At 36.8% G+C, this 22,366-nt stretch overlaps 3 protein-coding genes across 6 annotated transcripts in view; all 3 read right to left on the bottom strand.

The window, feature by feature from the left end:
* The window catches only part of LOC112572661 (receptor-type tyrosine-protein phosphatase kappa-like), a 503,329-nt gene that overhangs the window by 169,234 nt on the left and 311,729 nt on the right, over window positions 1-22,366 (bottom strand). The gene's annotated exons all lie outside the window — the stretch shown is intronic.
* Window positions 1-22,366, bottom strand: part of LOC112572679 (multiple epidermal growth factor-like domains protein 11) — a 50,588-nt gene that overhangs the window by 23,833 nt on the left and 4,389 nt on the right. For 2 of the 3 annotated variants that reach the window (XM_025252482.1, XM_025252481.1), the window contains exons 4-13: window positions 21,849-22,064; window positions 21,210-21,398; window positions 20,049-20,180; window positions 19,491-19,622; window positions 19,092-19,223; window positions 17,930-18,067; window positions 16,958-17,095; window positions 16,167-16,256; window positions 15,550-15,661; window positions 15,168-15,247 (exon numbers count right to left, since the gene is read on the bottom strand). In XM_025252482.1, the coding sequence (XP_025108267.1) occupies window positions 15,168-15,247; window positions 15,550-15,661; window positions 16,167-16,256; window positions 16,958-17,095; window positions 17,930-18,067; window positions 19,092-19,223; window positions 19,491-19,622; window positions 20,049-20,180; window positions 21,210-21,398; window positions 21,849-22,064 (1,359 nt within the window). Of the gene's footprint in view, window positions 1-13,421; window positions 14,774-15,167; window positions 15,248-15,549; window positions 15,662-16,166; window positions 16,257-16,957; window positions 17,096-17,929; window positions 18,068-19,091; window positions 19,224-19,490; window positions 19,623-20,048; window positions 20,181-21,209; window positions 21,399-21,848; window positions 22,065-22,366 lie in introns of those variants that run through there. The other variant, XM_025252480.1, reaches the window with a different exon arrangement.
* On the bottom strand, window positions 2,503-11,875 carry LOC112572680 (protein draper-like). The gene is made up of 13 exons (XM_025252484.1): window positions 11,722-11,875; window positions 10,677-10,892; window positions 10,034-10,222; window positions 8,652-8,783; window positions 8,210-8,341; window positions 7,813-7,944; window positions 6,700-6,837; window positions 5,301-5,438; window positions 4,830-4,964; window positions 4,450-4,583; window positions 4,077-4,211; window positions 2,953-3,064; window positions 2,503-2,518 (listed from the first exon to the last, which is right to left on the bottom strand). The coding sequence occupies exons 1-12, from the start codon at window positions 11,816-11,818 to the stop codon at window positions 3,056-3,058; spliced, it is 1,587 nt and encodes a 528-aa protein (XP_025108269.1). The 5' UTR covers window positions 11,819-11,875; the 3' UTR covers window positions 2,503-2,518; window positions 2,953-3,055.

Consider the following 22,366-nt stretch of genomic DNA (forward strand, 5'->3'; position numbering starts at 1 on the left):
GCGAATCAGAATTCATTTATACTACTTTCAGTGATAACAATGTATAAATTATTTAGATAGACAATCAAGAGAATAGTTAATCAATGTTACTGTTAATAACTGACCACAGCTGATACTAAAATAAAATGATACGGAACAAGTCCTTGTGGGAAGTGAACAAGTCCTAAATGAAACCGTTTACGTAACGAGGATAAGTCAGCTGATCGCAATTAAAGAAAAGGACAATAATTTCTCACCTTGCCCCCCTCTATAAGGTTAGTCAACATCACGATCTGCGTGGCGTTCTCTTGCCACACCAACCACCACAGGTCATCCACCGTGTTGGAGCGCGGACCTGAATGTAACAAAGTAAAGTAGTCACCGGAATAATACTATCTTTGCATTAATAGCAGTGACACCTACCGAACAATAAATAGAAATGATAGATCATTAATATTAATGATATGAATGATTATGTATACTTTTAGAAACATAAGTATCAAAATAAATTCCAAGCAAAACTGGGATTTAAACCATCAAACTTAAAGAGTATAGTTTTCTTTGTATTCATATCCATGGTGTGAAGTCGGCACTGACAGTGAAATATCCTTTAAACATTTTCAGAACTTTTATGACTGGGAATAGTGAAAATATAATATCTTGATAAATAGACAAAACACAAATAGTAAACGACAACTGTATTAATCCCATGGGCAATCATACCAAGGGAAGGGTGCTCAGTTACATTAGACAGATACAAGCAAGTGCTAGTTACAAGACACTGCTAAAGAAAGTGGTTCCATGATAGCAAAACACAAAAATACAATCTGTAATCTAAAATCATTCGTAAAGTTTAAGCTTTTTTAGGGGGCACTGTCAATGTCAAAATAGCGATTTACAAAAGCACAATTTTTGTGAGTAGTCTAGATCCTTGAAGAAAAAAATATTTAACCTTAAACTCTTTTCACAACTAAAAATTATTTTATTTGAAAATATATTTACCTTGTGTGGCGATGTATGCTTTTTCTCTGCTGCAACCCTGGAATTATTTATTTTTATTACATTACAAAGTTCTTAACACAAATAAAAATATTTCAATAGCATTATAATAGGTTTTGGAATTTTTACGTGTTTTAGTTGTAATATATTGACTTGCCTTAATGTAACTCGCGTTGATGTAATCCGTGTTGGTGTCTCCCTTTGGTCGACGAAGAACAACGCGAGAATGATCATCTGAGAAATAGAAAATAATAAAAACCAAATAAAGTTTCAGAATTTGGTTTTGTGTTGTTAGCATTTATCGTATACTTTATATGTGAAATTTCCACAGCTAAGAAGTGTTATTTTCTTAAACAAGTGTCTATAAATGTTTACCGTTAGTGGTTCGTAAGGTATGACAAGTAATCAATGTAAAAACACAATTCCCGAAAAGCAAAACAAGTATTAATGTAGTAAGTTACTCACAAGCACACAGTGCCTTAAAGCGATTCTTGTTTCGGTTCTCAGACTTCAAACCAATCTCGTGAGGATGATGCATGTCTTTGCGGAAATCCTGAAACGAAAACTACAGGTGAGCGTGCACAGATTCACACCTGGAAAACGGAAATAAGTCACTATTGTGCAAAACGTAATAGCAAATAATACAACAATTCAGGACTTTTTTAAACCAAAGAAACTTATAATAACTATTATCATGAAACTATAGGTGTTCTTTTGTCTATGAACATTATTTTTGTTTACGACGATGTTCTTGATATAAAGATTGTTAAAAACTTGTTGGCTGCTCTTCAAACAGATTTCACAGAGAAAATTACCGCAAACTCCATCCCTAGTTTCCTGATGCCAGGCTGGTCAACAAGGACTTCTGGAGATCATCGAGTATTGACGAGGGCCCCAGTGAGCGGTAGGAGGCGTAGATGTCCTCTGTGTTGTAGATGCTCTCCTCTCCCTCGTCTGTAGGGTCCTTATCCGATTTTGCCGAAGGCTTTTGGGTTTGACTGTCATCGGGCTTTGTTGGAAGACTTTTCTTCAGGTCGACGTTCTCATATATCTGTCTGTTTCCTTCTTTCTTTGCTTGAGGTTTACGGGTGGTAGCATTTTTATCATCAGACTTTGTGTTTTCAGAGGTCAACTGACTATTGGTCGGGGTATCTTCACGCAAGTTTCCGTAGATGTGTGGGTCGCTGACCTCCTGTCCGTCTTCAGGTTTGTGGTACGTCTGTGGCTTGACGGGTACTATTGGCTTGTTTCCTGTCAACATACGCAATGGATACCAAGCTTTGTTCACAGGAAGTAATTTAACCTATTAAAAATAATGTGAATATAAATAGTGGCAATAGGTAGGTAAAGGAAACTTTTCGCAATTATGTCAAATGTTTGTCATCATTTACTCATAAAAATCCATTTAATCCAGTTTTATTTTGTCTTACCTTTCCTTTCTCTGACATTTGTCATTGTTTCTGAGAGTGTAACTTCATTTTGTGGGCTCTCTTTTTCCCAGGTTAATAGTTCAGATGGTTTTCCCTTTCTTTGTCTTCGCCTTTTGATAGATACAAATAAAAACGCATCCGCGCGCGCACAGATACACACACATACGAACGTATTCATATATCTATAGCAGAGAGAGAGAAAGGGAGAGAGAAAGAGAAATTTAATTTCAAAATTTGAGCTGTGGTAAAAGTATTCAAAATGGTTTTGTATTTTTGTTTTCAATTTTCCCATAAGATCTACTCTTTTATCGTTGTCATGGTATATTTAACAAATGAAATAATATCCGTGAAATAACTTACATCATATAATTTTTTTTCTAAGTATGCGTTTTGTGCAGCAGTCTGATAGGAAATATTTAAAAAGTCAATTCTGATGTACTCTGCGTAGCTACATCTTTGTAGATGTATGTCAAATTTCTACCCAAGTACAATACAAGCACAACACAAATGTATTTTCGTAAAATTTGGGAAAAAGTTTCTTTACCTTAACCACATAAAGACGATCACTACAACGACTGCAGCAACAATAACCGCCAACACACCACCAATGATTGCACCGACTTCGCTGGATTCCGTGGAACTTGATGTCATCGCCTCTGTGTGGACATTTGCCTTTACTTACTCAGTATGGGACATCTTGTAATGCTTATTAAATTCATATATCTAATAATGCTTTCGTTTAATCTGCTTACCATTCATTTGAGATGCTAATTAAAGTTTGACTTATGGCGATGGCTAATTTGTTTCAAAATGCTGCTGTCTAAATTTAAAGGACATAAAATCATTGAGGCATCGATGCGCATAGCATGAGGTCTCTATTACGACCTCGTGAAAAATATGTACTACATAGTACTATGAGTCTTTAGGCTAATGGACATTTTTCTAGTATTTGAACCTAAGTATAATGTAGTCGTCAAGCATAATATTTTCTTACGAAAGCGACATGACTAACTACATACATATGATCATCTACCTGTACATATATACATCTATAAATAGTTAAATTATTACCTGTTGAATAGCATGGTATTAACAGCAGCATCTAAATATACTCAACCAAGTGACTTATTCCAAAGAACAAGGTTCCCTTAGTATTCGGATGCAATAAATCAATATCCAAAATTTTAATTCACATTCACATTTATCTATATATATTCATACCTTGCCATCTCATATAAATGTTATCTTATATTTGCTTTCGCTGTTTTCCACAAAAGACATTACTCTGCCTGACAGACAAGCAGCACACAGATGTCTGCACGTGTCCATCACTATTCTTACTACTACAGCTGTGTGTAGTGGTAGTAAGCCAGTAGGTGTGCATAGCTGCTCTCAGATATAACTTATTTCTAAGTACTTGCTTATATAAGGTTTATATGCACACATACACATACATTACTTAACTTTCACATATAGACTCTACTCCATGCTACAGTGTGTGTGTGTGTGTGAGAGAGAGACAGAGAGCCATGTAAGCACGATCGTATTATATGCGTATGTTTAACAGCTAGATGATTTAGATTTTCATCTCCTAGATTATCGCTAATGTTAGATAAAGTAATCCATGTACTCATCGTGACAAATTTTATTCAGTTTCTATCAACTCACCCTTACAAAGATTTCCTCTGTAGCCATCTGAACATCCTGAAAGGCAGGTACCGTTAACAGGATCACAGGTGGTGTTGACAAGACAGTATCCACACGTGACATCGCAGTTCTCACCGTAAAATCTAGAATCACATTCTGTGTACACACATTACGGCTTTCATTTATTACTGTGTACTTTAGTCATTATTTGCCTCACAGTTTATTGCTTTATAAGTCATCACAAGTTACTCCATGTAACGATGGTCATAGAAAAGGAACGTATAGAGTTTTACAGTTTAGTAATTTCCCTTTGAGTACAAAACAACATTTTAACTTTCAAATAAATATAAGCTTTTCTAAATTGTTTTAAATGTCAGAGTGATGTCGAACTAACCAGTACAAAGACCAGGTTTGAAGCCCAGTAAGCAGCCATCAAGGCAGTGCCGTTATCAGGATCACACGTGGTGTCCTGACGACAATGTCCACACAGCTGGGAGCAGTTCTCACCGTAGTGTCCAGTTCTGCATTCTGTGTACAAACATTTTAGTCAGCGCGTATCTGTTGTCTGTCTGTGAGTTAGTGTGTGTGTGTGTGACTAATCTAAGACTACTGGACAAACCTTGTTATAAAACTTGCTCGTCACCACCCAACCATCGGCATGATATAAAACAAACATAAAACATAGATTGACAACTACTCCATCATCCAGGCAGCTGTCTCTTATTTTCTTTGTTTTTCTTTCAGTAAGATTCTTCACATCAGAGTCCAACTCACCAACACACAGACCCTCCTTGTAGCCCTCTGAGCAGCCAGATGAACACGTGCCATTATCAGGATCACACGTGGTGTTGAAAACACAATGTCCACATGTCTGATTGCAGTTATCACCGTAGTATCCAGTACCACATTCTGTGTACAAATCAAATTAATTTGTCTGTTCATTATATACACATAATGGAGGAACACGTTAAACTTTGTTACTATTTTCTTTTTCTCTGTCTAAATAAGAGGTACACAACAGAAAATTTAATGCAACAATATTAAATTATTGAGTTCATAACTCGTTGGTTATGTACTTGAATAAAAAAGGGAATATTATAATATAATATATAAGTTTTTATTTAATTCTCGCACTGTCTGCTCTCTCGCTGTCTTGACATACGAACCCAGAGTATGGCCAGACTTCCCTTTTATTGTTATTGTTGTACGCGGATTCAGTTTGCAGTGTCTTTAGTGTTCACTCACTGTATTTACACAGAGGCGGAAGAAATGCCCCCTCACAGGAGGGACAACTTCCGTTGATCTTGTCACAGGTAGAGTTACCTCCCACACAATGTCCACACGTTTCAGCACAATTGGTTCCATACCAACCACTGTCACATTCTGGAAGAAGGAAGAAATCTCTAGAAACGAAAGACTTTCTGAAGATATAGGAGGTGAGTTTAAAAATCTATTCAACTGCAAACATTTGCTGACGAACGTAAAACTATCATTTTTGTATTTTACATCTTAATGCCTATATGTTTTAGTCTTTATTAACATCAAGAAAGAAAAATAACTATTACTAGATAATCTCGGTTTGCTAGGTTATAATTAGACGTGTCCACTACAAGAATTAACTAAATGTATATATGGGACTTGCTCATTTAAAATATCAGAATAAAACGATTTTATGTTTGTCTGTGACAGAGTTATCTAGTGTATCTTGTGAATTATTGCCCTCGTGCGTGAGCATGTGTGTCATTATTGTTTTATATGATTTCATTTACTCATTTACAGGTTTTCTCTTAAAAAATTTCCTTTCCTTTTTGATTTCTCTATTAACAAATTTATCTTTTTTTAAGAAATTGCAGTTCATTCGTTGCTTCCTACCATTATTCGAAGAGTTGGTGTCATATATTTTTACTCCATGATCTGACTTCACTTTCAGTGTTATGATTATACACAAACTCAATTTGTCCTGTCTTAAAATACATGATTGTTCCATTACTGCTTCACAGTGTCTCTCTAGAGTGCACGATTGTCTACTGTGCTTACATAAAGCTCTGTATAAAAGGTATGAGTGTCTACTCACTGTCTTTACACAGATGTGGTTGAATGCCCCGCTACAGGAGGGACAACTTCCGTTTATATTGTCACAGCTAGAGTTACCTCCCATACAATGTCCACACGTTTCAACACAATTCTTTCCATACCAACCTTTGTCACAATCTGTAAAGAAGGAAAAAAAGCATCGCACTACACTTAATATACAAGACAACAGAGACAAACAGACAGAAAGAGAGACAGACAGATACAGACACCTTTGACGAGCAGTTATTTTTGTTGATTGCTGGTCGTAGAATAAACAGCCACATAACAGCTGAGTAAGCATGTTAAAATGCGACTAAATTTACACAAAAGAGAAGAGAAATACTTAAGTCTGATTATGAACTTGTATCACTACAGTCCAGACAACCCCTCAAGATCTTGCCTTATGTAAAATATGAATCAACCAGAAAAGCATAAACATATAAAGTGATTAGCTTAGGAGGAAAATAGACAGGAGCAGTATATCTAGGGTTGGATAGGAGAATAGACTCAAAACAAATATATTAAAGCTATGTTATGTTCTAAAGTACCTTTTGACTAGAATTCTACTCACTCTCTTTACACAGATGTGGTTTGAATGCCCCGCTACAGGAGGTACAACTTCCGGTTACCTTGTCACAGGTAGAGTTACCTCCCTCACAATGTCCACACTTTTCAGTACAATTCTTTCCATACCAACCTTTCTCACATTCTGCAAGAAGGAAGGAAACCATCGATAACATTTAATACACTTGAAACACACACCTTCAGTAGTACCTGTTTGAAGAGTAATTATATTTGTTCGCTACTGGTCGTAGAAAGGCTGTGAGGCGGCGATAAGGCTGAGGCGGGCTGTGTGACGTCAGCGAGGGACAGGAAGTGTCGGCCATTTGTTGGATTAGTGATATATATTAGTGATAACAGTTAAGATGGCTATGAGCATTGTCCAACCATATCAATGCATCAGCTCTCATGAGATCGTGTTGACCTCAGCGGAGGACGAGACTTGGTTGAAGCAAACGAAAGACCCGTGTAACTTCTCTTATTACTATAAAACAATCAACTTTTATAACATGAACAGACACGAAAATAGACGAGATTTAAGCTGATACTACTCTTTACGAGATAATTGGCAGTTTTATTTTGCCTTTACAATCTCTTCAAGTCTGGTTATAACAACACTCGAAATATGTAATATTCTAAAACAGGGATGCCCAACCTACGGCCCGCGGGCCATTTCCGGCCCGTGACGCGGTGCCATCCGGCCCGCGAAATTTCTGCCCACAGTGCAGAAAATCGGCATGTTAGTAATAAAAAAAAAAACGAAAAAAAAGGGAAGAAGTAGTATTTATTCGAACGTAGGGGCGTCTCTCAGTGTTTTTTTTTCGATGGAGGAACAAACCAATGTAGACAAAATGAGATTCGTAGAACTAAAAGGCTTCCTGGACTCTATGACATTGACGATATAGGGGGTACATCTCTTTATCTTTTAAACTGTAAAAATTTACTGACCAACGTCGAACAATTTATCATTTATCATACTAAATACCCTAATGCCTATAAAATGTATTCTTCATAAACATTAAGAAAGAAAAATGACCCTTTTTTCTTGTGTGTGTAAGTGTGTTGATGTGTAGGTGTTAGTGCAGTCTGATGCACACGCGATCAAATACCTTAAAACATTTACCTGTACAGTATGGTAGGCTGAATCCTGTTTTACACGATGTACACCAGCCTGTGGTCTTGTTACAATCAGAAGCAATGATACAGTTTCCACAGGTTTGTGAGCAGTCAGCTCCATACCTACCGTCAACACATTCTGTAAAGAGTAAGACGAAGCTTTTTAACAGGAACAATCCACTAATGCAGTCAGTAATATATACTTTATATATTTCCCTTTAACCTTGCTGTCAAAGTGACACTTGGGCAACTCAGAGTGTTGTCATTTACTGAGAAAGATTAAAATATCAGTAAGGTTTATTTACACACCTCTATTCACATGTGAGTGAATGATAGCGGGATGGAGCAAGTGCTGCAACTTAATACAGTACAATTCAATTTTGTTAATCTTCAATGGAAGCTACCTTTGCAGTGTGGAATGTTGAATCCTGTTTTACATGATGTACACATGCCTGTAGTCTTGTTACAATCAGAACTAGTGATGCAGTTTCCACAGGTCTTTGAGCAGTCGGTTCCATACCTACCGTCAACACATTCTGTAAAGAGTAAGACCAAGCTTTATAACAGAAACAATCCACTAATGCAGTAAGTATTATATACTTTATATATTTCCCTTTAACCTTGCTGTCAAAGTGACACTTGGGCAACTCAGAGTGTTGTCGTTTACTGAAAAAGATTGAAATTTAAGTAAGGTTTATTTACATACCTTTATCCCTAAGTGTGAGTGAATGATAGAGTGATGGAGCAAGTGCTGAGTCAGTATAGTACAACACAATTTTGTTAATTCTTCAAGGGAATCCTCATGGTTCATGAGAGCATAAACTTTCTAAAAATCCACGACCTTACCATTACAGAGAGGAGAGTTGAATCCTGTTTGACATGATGTACACCAGCCTGTCGTCTTGTTACAGGCAGACTTTTTGTCACACTTTCCACAGGTCTGTGAGCAGTTGGTTCCATAATAACCATCAATACATTCTGAAAGGAGCACAATGATTTGTTTTTACAAATAAAGTATTAGCATCATTTACATTATTAATCTGTGCTCTTTTCCCTTAGTGACACTGTCTTGGTAGCATCCGGTCAGCCCTTCCATCAATGAATTTTGTGCATGGTCTAATGGTTCGTTCTAGTTTATCAGTAAGCCAGTTTTTTCCCAAAGACCTAGGGATTGCTGACAGCACTCCAAAAGATCTGATTGTAGATAAAGGACTTTTTAGTAGGCGCTTGTATGGTTTTGTTTTTGCTTTTTAAAGTATGCTATTATTCCTTCCTCTCTTTCCCTCTTCTCATACATTCTTCATGTCCTTTTTACTAACCTCTTCTTTAGTTTGCATTCTTTGTCAAATCATTCAATGCAAACTTATTCCCCATTTTTAGTGTTAATACTAATATTCATGGATGTGATAAACATGTGGTCTAAATGGACACCTGACTATTGACAGAAGGAGAAACTGGGACTACGAAAAAGACTGTCACCTGGAGTATGATGGCGTGCAACACAGGTTTAGTCAAAATTATGTAAGTAAAACAGAAATGTTACTGTTGTTGTCTATGTTTTTTCTGTTAACATCCTGGATGGAATTTAGAGCCTTTACATGTGTGGAAGAAGTTTGATGTACTTTTTCTAGTCATTTTTATTTACGGGTGGTCAGGATATCGACAGCCAAGACAAAGAACGAGGAAGTCATTTAAGAACTAGTCTTTAAAGAGAGGATTCTAATGGAAGGAGCCGGTGAGACCGACATTCAGGAAGGGAAGAAAGTGTAGACCTGTAGCGGCAACCACCTAATTCCCAGCATGCAGCGCATGTTATTATGACATTGGTGTTAGAAGGCTCAAAGTAAAACAACTATTTGTGAAGTAGGTTAGCTTCTGTGAATGTGCCTCAGTCATTAATTAAGGTTTAGGTATTTTCACATGATTTTACCTGTCTCTTCATTTATTTTCCATCCCACTCCCCCAAAATATTTTTTTTATTGTTTGTGATATAGTCCTAGTGTTACTGGTTTGGACAGATATATCGCACAAAAAGACAAGCAACGTTTGGGAGATCACTAAAAAAAAACCACACACACACACATGCATCACATACATGCACCCACAAACAATCTCACTCGTCTACTCATCCTCCAACTCACACATATAGAAAGGCATAATCATCAGAACATATCAACAATGCACCTGGAAACGTACTTGACTTTATGTACATACAGAGACTTACGTACCCCACACCTGTACCTCACAGATGTTGATCGCAGGTCCGGTACTGTTACAGTCTTTAGTGACTTTGACCCCTTGCCCACTACGAAGCACAGGGATGGTGTATGTATCGTTGGTCCAACCACTCACATCTGTGAATCTTTCGATGACAACTCCATCGACAGATACGTTAACACAACGCATTCTATCTATATCTGTAATCATAAGAAAATAGTAAAGAAAAAGTCTGCTGTACACATACATGAAGTATAACTACTTAGATATTGAACTATTGAATTACATCTTAAATACTGACGCCCACATCATGCTGTGTAAAACATTTTTGCAATAATAAAAAGTATAACATTTTATTACAAGTCCTAATATGTAACATTTAAAATGACAATGATGGTGAGGATGCTGCAAATGTCGAAGGTGACGCTAATGATGTCGAAGAGTTGAGGTGGAAGAGGAGGAGGAATAATGACAACAAACAAATGTTAAAAAAAATTCACGGAAAATAGGAGTGTAACACTAGACAACACAGATTTTGACTGTGAAATAGTTCGTGTTATATTTTAAAACATAAAAACTAAAATCTATCAAGTGATACTTTTGACAAATACCAATGTATTAAATTAAATTAAATGGCATGAACACTGATCTCACAGCCTTTCCGTCCGTAGATGGTGATCATGCTGATGGTGACCTTCTGTCCCAGGTCCACCCACCAGAAAGGTGACGTGTCGTTCTCCTCCGTGTGGATACAGTTGGGTAGATTTTCGTCGTAAATAGTGTTTGTGTTTCCATTTAAAGCTGCTGAGCAGTTGTTAGAGGTACTGTACATGGTGCTTATGCCACATGGTTTGTTTTGTGCCACATTTTCTAAACATAGATACAGGAACATATTATCATGATGATGAAAAAAGAACTTCAAAGAGGGAAAGTTCTAATAGTTTTTGAGCTTTATTTCTAGCAACTTAAATTAAAGGTATGCTTGAAAAATGTTTAAAAAGTTAAGACACAAATTAAACAACTTTACTAAGTCTGTGAAAGCATTAATTTAACAGGATATAGCACTTATTAGTATGATCTTGATAATCGGCAACACAATTAACATCAGTAATTATTAAGACTGTATCTCTCACTTTTATTTGCTTGAATGAAATTGTGTGTGTGAAGGGGTATCTTGCAGTTGTCGGACATTTCCCTGCAATATTATAATACATCTGCCAGACGTATTTGACGGTTTTATACTAAACTTTACTGATATATCAGTCTATCCGTAAGTTTAACTTTGCTGTCACTAATAACTCAGTCTCTACACTACTGACCAACCTTACACTGAATGTATACATAAAACATCGTATGTCCTCCTACACACGGTGAAAATATCATTTCCTTGGCAGATCACATTTTATGAATCAGTCTCGTACCTTTACAGTTTGACATGAATAACACAATAACCAGCAAGGTTGCAAGGTCTTACCACTAACAATAAGATTTTTAAAAACAATCTTTTAAAAGTTAATTCAGTCTTTGGGTAGAAAGAAGACCGAGGCTATGTGGTGAGCTTGGCACGTCTACCCACAGTGATATCTGGGTAGCTGGCGGGTGTCGTGTCTGAGACTAAGAGTACTGACCGAAAAGCTTGCTTCCACTTAATTAAACATAAACAACAAAGTTGAGGAAATACTCCACGAAATGTACTCACTCATGTGTGTGTTCTGGGCAACACACTGAAGGAATATTTGTGTAAAGACACAGAACATAAACACCTGCACACACCTACAGTCCGCCATGGTCTCCATCCACGAATCTTATCACTTCCTTGTCTCTGACATCGTAAATCTCACTTTCAATACGACCCTTTGAGGCAATAAACAATTGTCATCGAATGTAGAGACAGGTACCCGGATATACACCCGTACTAACCTCACACGGCAGTGGCGAGATTCGGTCTGACACTTTTGTAACCTTGTTTGTGTGGCGAGTAGTGAACTGAGAAATTCTTCTCTCCTCAAATGTTAAAATGAAAATGAAAACTTGTGTTTTTGTTATTTGTGAAGTGAAAAAGGAGGAAAATCCTTGTTTCGGTGCCTGTTTGATAATGTCAATAAAATGTTGTTATCAGAAGGCAAACTCGTTTATCAGGGTTAAATTAAATAAAATACTTTAAAAGAAATTCGAAACCGTAGTTTAGAGAGTGAGCACACTGAAATAGAAAGGACAATGACAAGAGTTTTCACCGCTACTTCTATATTGTGTGTTTGGTTCATTAGGTTTCAAATCATTATGGGAACTCTCAAACAAATTAACACTAACAATAGACAAAAAATTATAATAAATGTAATCATGTAGCCCATCTGTATCAGATGTGCTTGTAACCATCGGTTAATATTTCAATGCAGGTTATAAGAGATGTAGTTAAAGAGAAGAAGGAAGGTCATTAAATGTAGTTCAGTTTGCAATGTATAAATAAAGTTGTCAGTGCTGTCAGAGAGGTCACTTTATAGGTCACTAATAAAATTAGAAGAGTAGTAGTGGATTGTAAATTACAAAAACTAGGTTATAGAAGAGGCAAAGAAGAATGTTTCAAGTCCTGATCTGAGTTTGCTTTTATTTGTAATACCTGATGGCTGCCTGAGGCTACACTTGACAACAGTAAATGTAAAGTAGCGTGACGTTTACAGACCTGTTGTGCTTTAGTAAACAAGTAAAGTAAACAATAAACAAGCAAGCTATGCAATGAATTATGGAAGAGTGGGTAAAACCCTTTTCAAGATTGTATTTCACTTCCTGTGATAGTTTAATGTTGTCGACTGGTTTTATTCAGGTAGACAGAAGCTGGTTGCCTTGACTCACCTGACCTCTGTCTGTGGCCGTGTAAGTGATAGACACAGGTAATACTTGTAGTGATGTCAAGGGTTATCATATATCACATGCGACTGTCAAATGTGGGATATCCCAAGTTTGTTCGCAAAATGGTTTCTAAAACAATTCTCATCACTATTTGTAACAGCTTGCTGACAGTGTGTTGTGACATTCACAAGTTTAGGAAAAAGATATTACTCATTCAATGATAAGCTTTGATATTAGAAAATTATATAAACACCTGTGTGTACACGGTGTTGTTGTGCTGGGGCTGGAAAAAAGTGCTTTCACCTAAAGGCGATTTCGCACTGTCGGGGGATTGAGGACCTGTGGAGTGGAGGAGTTCATATACATATATCTCTGCCTTTCACATCCTAAATTTTATCTTTTCAGTGCTGGTCTCCATTCCATATGTGTGGTGAGGTCTTGTAGTTATCGTTAGTGTTTGCTAGCAGATCTTTGTCGTCTGCTGTCACAGACACTCGCATTCCCATAAACGCCTGTACATTTGCTACACAAACAACTCTATCTCTATTATAGGTTTGTATACATTTAATACTCTTCAATAAAAATACACAAAAAAGTGTTAACAGTAAATCCCTAGTAAACATACATGGGCCCAACTGAATGGTGCTGCCCAAAACCTGGTTCCCTGGCGAGGTGTTGTTGAGGCCCTATGCTCCTGGAGGAGTATCAAGAACTAAACTAAACTAAACTAAACTAAACTAAACTAAACTAAACTAAACTAAACTAAACTAAACTAAACTAAACAAAACTAAACATACCTCCGTTAACCCTTACTACTATCTAAGGTATGTTATTATTACTTATTAATGATATTTAATTCTAAAACCAGTCCTGAGAGAAAGTTCCTTTTCTTGATGTTCAACTTCGGAATAACAAAGTGTAAAGTTCGGCACTTTCACTGTCTCTGGGAACTAATATTACAAAAATCTCTCTCTCTGTATAGATATATATCTTCCACATTCACAACTTATCTTAAATCTTAAAAACAATCTCCCAAGCAAAACATTTCCACTTGGCGACATACATTATCCACTAAATGACACTGTCTCAGGGGACGAGCGACCTCATAGCTCAACATACCAAACGATGTCTGCTGGGGTTTTCCTGGGCCATATGCTCCAGGATATCAGTAGATTGAACAAGTCACAAAACAAAAAGTCTCATGGCATCTGACAAGCCCATCAGTCTGAGGTATTACCCAAAACACTCACGGCCCATCTTCCGGCTGCGTAGACTGGACCTATAGACAGCTACAGTTACACATCTCGAGACGAGATTTGAACCCTGAGCAGCTCACTGCAGTGGTGACATCGAGTATTTTAACCACTACATCATCATCATCATCATCAATCATCAATCATCAATCATCATCATCATCATCATCATCATCATCATCATCATCATCATCATCATCATCATCTCTGCTTTGTCACAGATAAGTCAAAACGTTTGGCTGTCACAGACGTAGGTGAAGATCGGTAAAAAAGTCCAACATGAGTATAAAGATTGCACCAAGAAGTGTGGAGCACTAATATTAAAATATTAATAATAAATTGTAATATTACAATCAAATGACCTTAGGAAAGACGACAAATGTAAAAGAACCATCCACCTATTGTGGAATATATTTGTAGTCACTGCGCCATATCTGGACAAACTGACTGCAGACAACGAGTTGGTGTCTCTTCGTTTGTGTTACTCTCATCGGTGGGCCTTAGTATTGAATCCAAGAGACGTGTAAGGTGTTGTGTTGTTGTCGTCAGGGGCTTTGAGAGCGTCGTAGACGTCGGTGCTGTAGCCGATGTTGGTGTAGTCGGGTGTATTGTCTACCTTGTCGTCAGGGCGAGATGTTGACCAAGAGGTTCCTATATGAAAGAGTTTAATATTATTGACAAGCTTCAAGAACCAAAAGTCATAACAAAGATTTTTGCACAAAAGCATTAACTCGGAACAATTTTCCCTTATTCCTTTCGAGAATATTATACTGCATTAAGAGAGAAATTTGCGGTGTATTTTGGATGTTTTTCAATATATAATTAACTGATACCAGAAAAGAGAGGAATATAAAGCGAAACTTGCATTTTGACGGCGCTGAACTGTGTTTCGATCGGTTTACAATGAATATATTTGTTTACAGTCTGATAAGTTATATCAAAAGCTTAAATATTATTAAGTCTCCAGTTCGGAAAGTAAAAGCGCACTGACTGGCTAATCTTGGCTGTAAGCTCGAGTGGACAGAATAAGAAGAAATTTAATTACCTGTGTCACCCATCATCGGGATTTCATAAGGTGAAGAGTCATTTGCAGATGGTTGTTGAGACCGTGATTTTCTTAACCACCTAGAGCAATTTAATAGCAACATATAATAATAATAATGATGATGATGATGATGAAATCGTGGGAGAACAAAACACGATAGAGAAAGAAAATTAAAAAAATGACACAAGAAAGACAAATAGACAAACATTTCGAGAAAAGCGAGAGACATGAAAAGTAGAAAAAGAAATACAGAGGCAAAAAAAAAAATGATAGTGATTGACAAGAGAGAGAGAGAGAGAAACAAAAAAAGATAATAAAGAGTAAATAGAAAAGATAGACGAGAGAAATAAAGAATCTCGATGCTTGGCATTTATTAACTTACCAGCCTACGACAACACCGATAATAAAAAAGAAGACACCAGAGCCGACAGCAGCGCCAGCCACAGGACCTGCCACACTGACAGTCTCTTTGTCATTGTCACATGACATCCCCACTTCACAGACAAAATTAAAGGTTACTTTATGAGAGAAAAATACTTTCCGTATGTCTTTATTCACACAGAAAGATATGAATTTGAGACGATAAGATTTCAAAGTTACATTTAAGATTATTTCTCATAACTAATTTAGGTTAGTACTAACGATCTCAAATCAAGTTTTGAAATAAAAAGACATCTGTTGTGTATGATCTGCATTATAACTGTGAATGTTATTTTCCTGTAAAGAATGGATATCCATTTGAGCAATCTCTTATATACATAAATAACTGTATAAGATATAAAACTTCTAAATATATCTTATGTTAATATTAAAAACAATACACAAGACATAAATACATAAAATACATGACATAAACGTTAAGAACATTATAGTTTTACTAAAATAAAGATCTGTTTTAAAAGAGAGATGCTAGGAGATGGCAGGTAGAGAAAAGGAAACAGAACAAGAAAATATCAAGAAGGAAAAAGAAAAAATACAACTATGGACTACTTCACAAACCTGTGGACGAAAATGAAGGGTATTCAGTGGCAGTGGTTTTAACTGAAGACGTAGTACTTAAAGTTGTCATCGGGGGCTCTGAGGAAAGATCTGAAAAGGTTTCGTTTTATTAATATTTATCAAATCTTGGTCGTCAACATAGGAGACACGGTGGTACAAGCTTTCATTGGAATTACGATCTCAAAACAAAAGTTGAAGTGTTAATTTATCACCAAAAGATTGGTTCAAGGTAGCATGAAAGTTAAAATGCAAACTAAAGATTTTTTAATCATCTTTTAGTGGAAAACAGGACAATCCATGAAATTTTTTAATAATTCTACTTAAATACGCTAGGTAACGATGGTGTCACGCAAAAGGAATATTACTTTGAAGTTCAGGTGCTCTTGCATTTGTATGTAAACTGTAATCTCTCATATTGAAATTTTATTTAAATCGTCTTATTCAAGTGAAGAGCTAAAGGGCATAAGAACGTAGTAAAATGTAACTGGATGACAACGGTAATAATATTTATAACATGAACATATGTACGTGCAATGGCATGTCCCCTCTATACAGGAGAGTTTATTGCACCAAAAACATTGAGATAATCTGTAAAAGTCACAGAGGGTCTTAAAAAACCCAAACCCTAACCCTTTTATTGTTATTGTTATTGTTATTGTTATTGTTATTGTTATTGTTATACACGGGTTTAGTTTGCAGTGTCTTTAATGTTCACTTACTGTTATACACAGAGGTCTGGCTACAGGGCACAATCATCTATTGTACTTACATAAATTTCTGTGTCTACTTACTGTCTTTACACAGAGGTGGTTGAAATGCCCCGTCACAGGAGGGACAACTTCCGTTTATATTGTCACAGGTAGAGTTACCTCCCGTACAATGTCCACACGTTTCACCACAGTTGTGTCCATAATAACCTTTCTCACAATCTGCAATAAGAGAAAAAAAAAGCTTCGCATTACACTTAATATACAAGACAGACAGACAAACAGACAGAAAGACAGACAGACAGACAGACAGACAGACAGACAGACAGACAGACAGACAGACAGACAGACAGACAGACAGACAGACAGACAGACAAACAGAAAGATAGACACACATATATATCGACACCTGTGACGAGCAGTTATATTTGTTGGTTGCTGGTCATAAAATAAACAGTCAGATAAACAAAAAGCTAAAGAACGTAGTAAAGTGCGACTGGATGACAACGGGAATAATAGTAATAACATGGACAATAATAATGCACGTACAATACCATCTCCCCTCTGTACAGGTGTGTTTATTGTAATGACCATTTTGATGAATTACAGGGGTTCACACCGAGGCGACGAAACACTCCGTAAGACTACTAACAAACTTTAGTTTCTATTTAACTCTCGCACTGCCTACTCTCTCGCTCTCTTGACTTACGAACCCAAGTGCTTGTGTATTGTTTGTGAAAGAGTGTTGTACTACGGTAAAGACAGATGGTGTATATAAGGCTATCGCTAACAAGAGTAGGTCGTCCTCTTGCATTGAAGGCTGAGATAAACAGTGCAACTACCAGACACCACGTGGTTCAAACTTGAAAATGCGTGTCTCATATTTGCTCGCATTTGTTCCAACTATGACCCGACTTCATTTTTTACTGTTATTGTTATATGAGGTTCCAGCTTGCACTGTCTTCAATGCATGTGTCCACTTACTGTCTTTTACACAGAGGTCTTGCACAATCGCCTACAATGCCTACATAAGTAATGTTGTGTGTGTCTACTCACTGTCTTTACACAAAGGAGGTTTGAATGCCCCGTCACAGGAGGGACAACTTCCGTTGATCTTGTCACAGGTAGAGCTACCTCCCACACAATGTCCACACTTTTCAGCACAATTGTTTCCATACCAACCGTTCTCACAATCTGCAAGTAGGTAGAAAAGCATCGCATGACATGTAATACACACACACACACCCCTTGACTAATACCTGTTTGACGAGCGGTTATATTGTTTGCTGCTGGTCGAAAAAGTAAAACAGCCGGATAAATGATATTGCAGACAAAGCCTGATAAAATGCTACTAAATTCACACAAAAGAGGATAGATACTGAAAGGTATAGTAAGGCTGTGACGTCAGCGAGGGACAGAAAGTGTCGGCCATTTTTTAGGATTTGAACTCAAGTAATTGGTGGTGTGTCGTTAGTCGGATTAGTGATAACAATCAAAATGGATATGAGCAATGTCCAACCACATCATCAGCTCTCACTAAGATCCTGTTGACATCAGCGGAGGACGAGACTTCGTTGAAGCAAACAAGAGTCCGGTGTAATTTCTCTTATTAAACAGAGCATCCTATAAAACATTCAATTTTTACAAGATGAACAGACACGAAAATAGATGAGATTGAAGCTGATAATACTTTGTACGAGATTATAAGCAGCTTTATTTTGCCTTTACAATTTCTTTATGTCAAGACCTAGTAAATAGGTCTCTCTAGGGCCAATATATCCAGATTTGCTGGGAGAACTAGACTTAAGACAAATATACTCGAAATATGTAATATTATGTAATATGTAAAAACATCTTTTCACTAGGATCGTACTTTAAATACCTCCTCCTCATGACTATCTCTCTTTAATAAAAAGTTTAGGACGCTAAACAAATGTAGACAAAATGAGATTCGTAGAAATAAAAGGCTTCCTAGACTCTATGATATTGAAGATATTGGGGGTAAATCTCTTTATCTATTAAACTGTAAAAGTTTACTAACCAACGTCGTACAATTTATCATTTATCATACTAAACACTCTAATGCCTATAAAATGTATTCTTCTTAAACATTAAGAAAGAAAAATGACCCTTCTTTCTTTTGTGTGTGTGTGTGTTGATGTGTAATTAGTATAGTGCAGTCTGATGCACACGTGATCAAATACCTGAAACCATTTACCTGTACAGTTTGGTAGACTGAATCCTGTTTTACATGATGTACACCTGCCTGTCGTCTTGTCACAATCAGAAGCAATGATACAGTTTCCACAGATCTTTGAGCAGTCAGCTCCATACCTACCGTCAACACATTCTGTAAAGAGTATGACGAAGCTTTATAACAGAAACAATCCACTAATGCAGTCAGTTTTATATACTTTATATATTTCCCTTGAACCTTGCTGTCAAGGTGACACTTAAGCAACTCAAAATGCTGTCGCTTACTGAGAAAGATTAAAATTTAAGTAAGGTTTATTTACACACCTCTATCCACATGTGTGAGTGAATGATAGAGTGACGGAGCAAGTGCTGCCACATAATACAGTACAAATCAATGTTGTTTATCTTCAATGGAAGCTACCTTTGCAGTGTGGAATGTTGAATCCTGTTTGACATGATGTACACCAGCCTGTCGTCTTGTCACAGACAGAATTACTGCGACAGTTTCCACAGGTCTGTGAGCAGTTGGTTCCATACCAACCATTAGCACATTCTGTAAATAGTATGACGCAGCTTTATAACACAAATAATCACAAATACAGTCAGTATTACATACTTTATATATTTCCTTTGAACCTTGCTGTCACAGTAACACTAAGGCAGGTCAGCACTTCCATCAATGCATTTTGTGCATGGTCTAATGGTTCGTTCTAGTTTATCAGTAAGGCAGTGCTTTTCCCAAAGACCTAGGGATTGCTGACAGCACTCAAAAGATATGATTGTAGATAAAGGTCGTTTACTGGGAAAGATTAAAATTAAAGTAAGGTTTATTTACATACCTCCTTCCACATGTGTGAGTGAATGATAGAGTGAGGTGGCAAGTGCTGAGTCAGTACAGTACAACACAATTTTGTTAATTCTTCAAGGGAATCTACATGGTTCATGAGAGCACAAATCTTTTAAACATCCACGACCTTACCATTACAGAGAGGAGAATTGAATCCTGTTTGACATGATGTACACCAGCCTGATGTCTTGTTACAGACATAATTTTTGTCACACTTTCCACAGGTCTGTGAGCAGTCGGTTCCATAATATCCATCAACACATTCTGAAAGGAGCACAATGATTTGTTTTTACAAATAAAATATTAGCATCATTTACATTATTAATCTGTGCTCCTTTCCCTCAGTGACACTGTCTTGGTAAAGGGTTAGAAGACAATCAACACCACGATCTACGTACATTCACGTTTTTATGATAGGTTTCCGTTTCTCGGTCTTAGAAATGAAGATTTAAAGCAAAGTATAGATGGTAGCTTTATATACTACTTATACATAAACAGTTTAATTTTTATGATACAATGATTGTCACACAGACTACAACTCTTAATGCAAAACGAACAGGAGAGACCGACATTCAGGAAAAGAAGAAAGGTTGTGTACACCTGTAACGGCAACTACAGAATTCCCAGCATGCAGTGTTAACATTATGTTATTATGACATTGGTGTTAGACACCTAAAAGTAAAACAACTATTTGTGAAATAGTTTAGACTCTGTTAATGTGCCTCAGTCATTAATTACTATTTAGGTATTTTAATTACTTTTTCTTGATTCTTCATTCCTTTCCCCCTTCCCCATCTTGATTTCTTTTTGTTTGTGATATGTCATGGTGCAAGCAGTTTGGACAGACACATGACATCGCATAAGTATATGTCTGTATGAGTATGTATGCCTGCCATGTGAGCAAAAGAAAAAATTATGTCTTGGGTCTCCTCAACAGACAATAAAGTCTGATTTGATTTGATTTTGATTTGATAAAAGGCACGTCAAATAGTCAGGCCTGGAAAAAATTGGCAGAGTTGTTTTGTGAAGAAAAGAACTCTCAAATGTCTATGTGGACGTGAGTGTATGTGACACACACACACACCCTCTCTCTCTCACACACACACACAAACATGCGCGTGCATGCGCACATTCATAAACCCGCAAACCCCATCACTCGTCTACTCGTCCTCCCACTCACACAAGCAGTAATACATAATCATCATAACATATAATAACTGACCTTAAACAGATACACATCTAGAAGAATTCGGAAACGTACTTGAGTTTATGTACATACAGAGACTTACGTACCCCACACCTGTACCTCACAGATGTTTATCGTAAGTCCCATGCTGTCACAGTCTTTAGTGATGTTGACCACTCGCCCACCACGAAGCACTGGGATGGTGTATTTATCATTGGTCCAACCACTCACATCTGTGAATCTTTCGATGACAACTCCATCGACAGACACGTTAACACAACGCATTCTCTCTATAACTGTAATCATAAAATAATCGCAAAGAAAAAAGTCTGCTGTACACACACACGTGGAGCATAGCGAGCTAAAGAGATATTTAACTGCATCGTTAACACAGACGCCCGCATCATACTGTTGAATGTAAAAAACATTTATAATAATACAATTTGTTTACAATAATAATTATTAAAATATTTTATGAGAGTCCTAACATGTAACATTTAAAATGACAATGACGGTGAGGATACTGGCGAATAACGATAATGATGACGATGAGTTGAGGAAGAAGGGAATGATCAATAAAGACAACAAGTGACTGTTAAAAGAAGACGTTAAGGGTGGTGAAACATGAAGTGTACCACAAGACTGATTTTAGCTGTGAGATAGTCCGCATGATATTTTAAAATATAAAACTCCAATCCATTGAGTGAGACACCTGACTAATACCAATGTATTAACACTGATCTTACAGTCTGTCCGTCCGTAGATCGTGATCATGGTGATGATGACCTTCTCTCCCAGGTCCACCCACCAGAAAGGTGACGTGTCGAGCTCCGCGGTGTGGATACAGTTGGGTGGATTTTCTTGGTAAATAGTGTTTGTGTTTCCATTTAAAGCTGCTGAGCAGTTGTTAGAGGTACTGTACAAGGAGCTTGTGCCACATGGTTTGTTTTGTGCCACATTTTCTAAACAAAGATATAGGGAGATATTATCATAACGGTGAAATAAGAAGAATTAAATAAGAAAAGTTCAAGAAATCTTTCAGCTTTATGTTTAGAAACTTAAATCAAAGGTATGCTTTAAAAAATTGAAAACGTTAAACGCAAATTTAATAAAGTTAAACTTTAAAGTCTTTGAAAGCATTTATTTAACATGATAGCAATCATTAACAAGACTTTTTTAATGAGTAACACTCAGTAATTAACATCAGTTCTTATTAAGACTATATCTCTCTCACCTTTATTTACTTATACAAAAAGGTGTGTGA

Source organism: Pomacea canaliculata, linkage group LG9 (assembly GCF_003073045.1).
Source record: "Pomacea canaliculata isolate SZHN2017 linkage group LG9, ASM307304v1, whole genome shotgun sequence".
NCBI classification, from domain to species: Eukaryota; Metazoa; Mollusca; class Gastropoda; order Architaenioglossa; family Ampullariidae; genus Pomacea; species Pomacea canaliculata.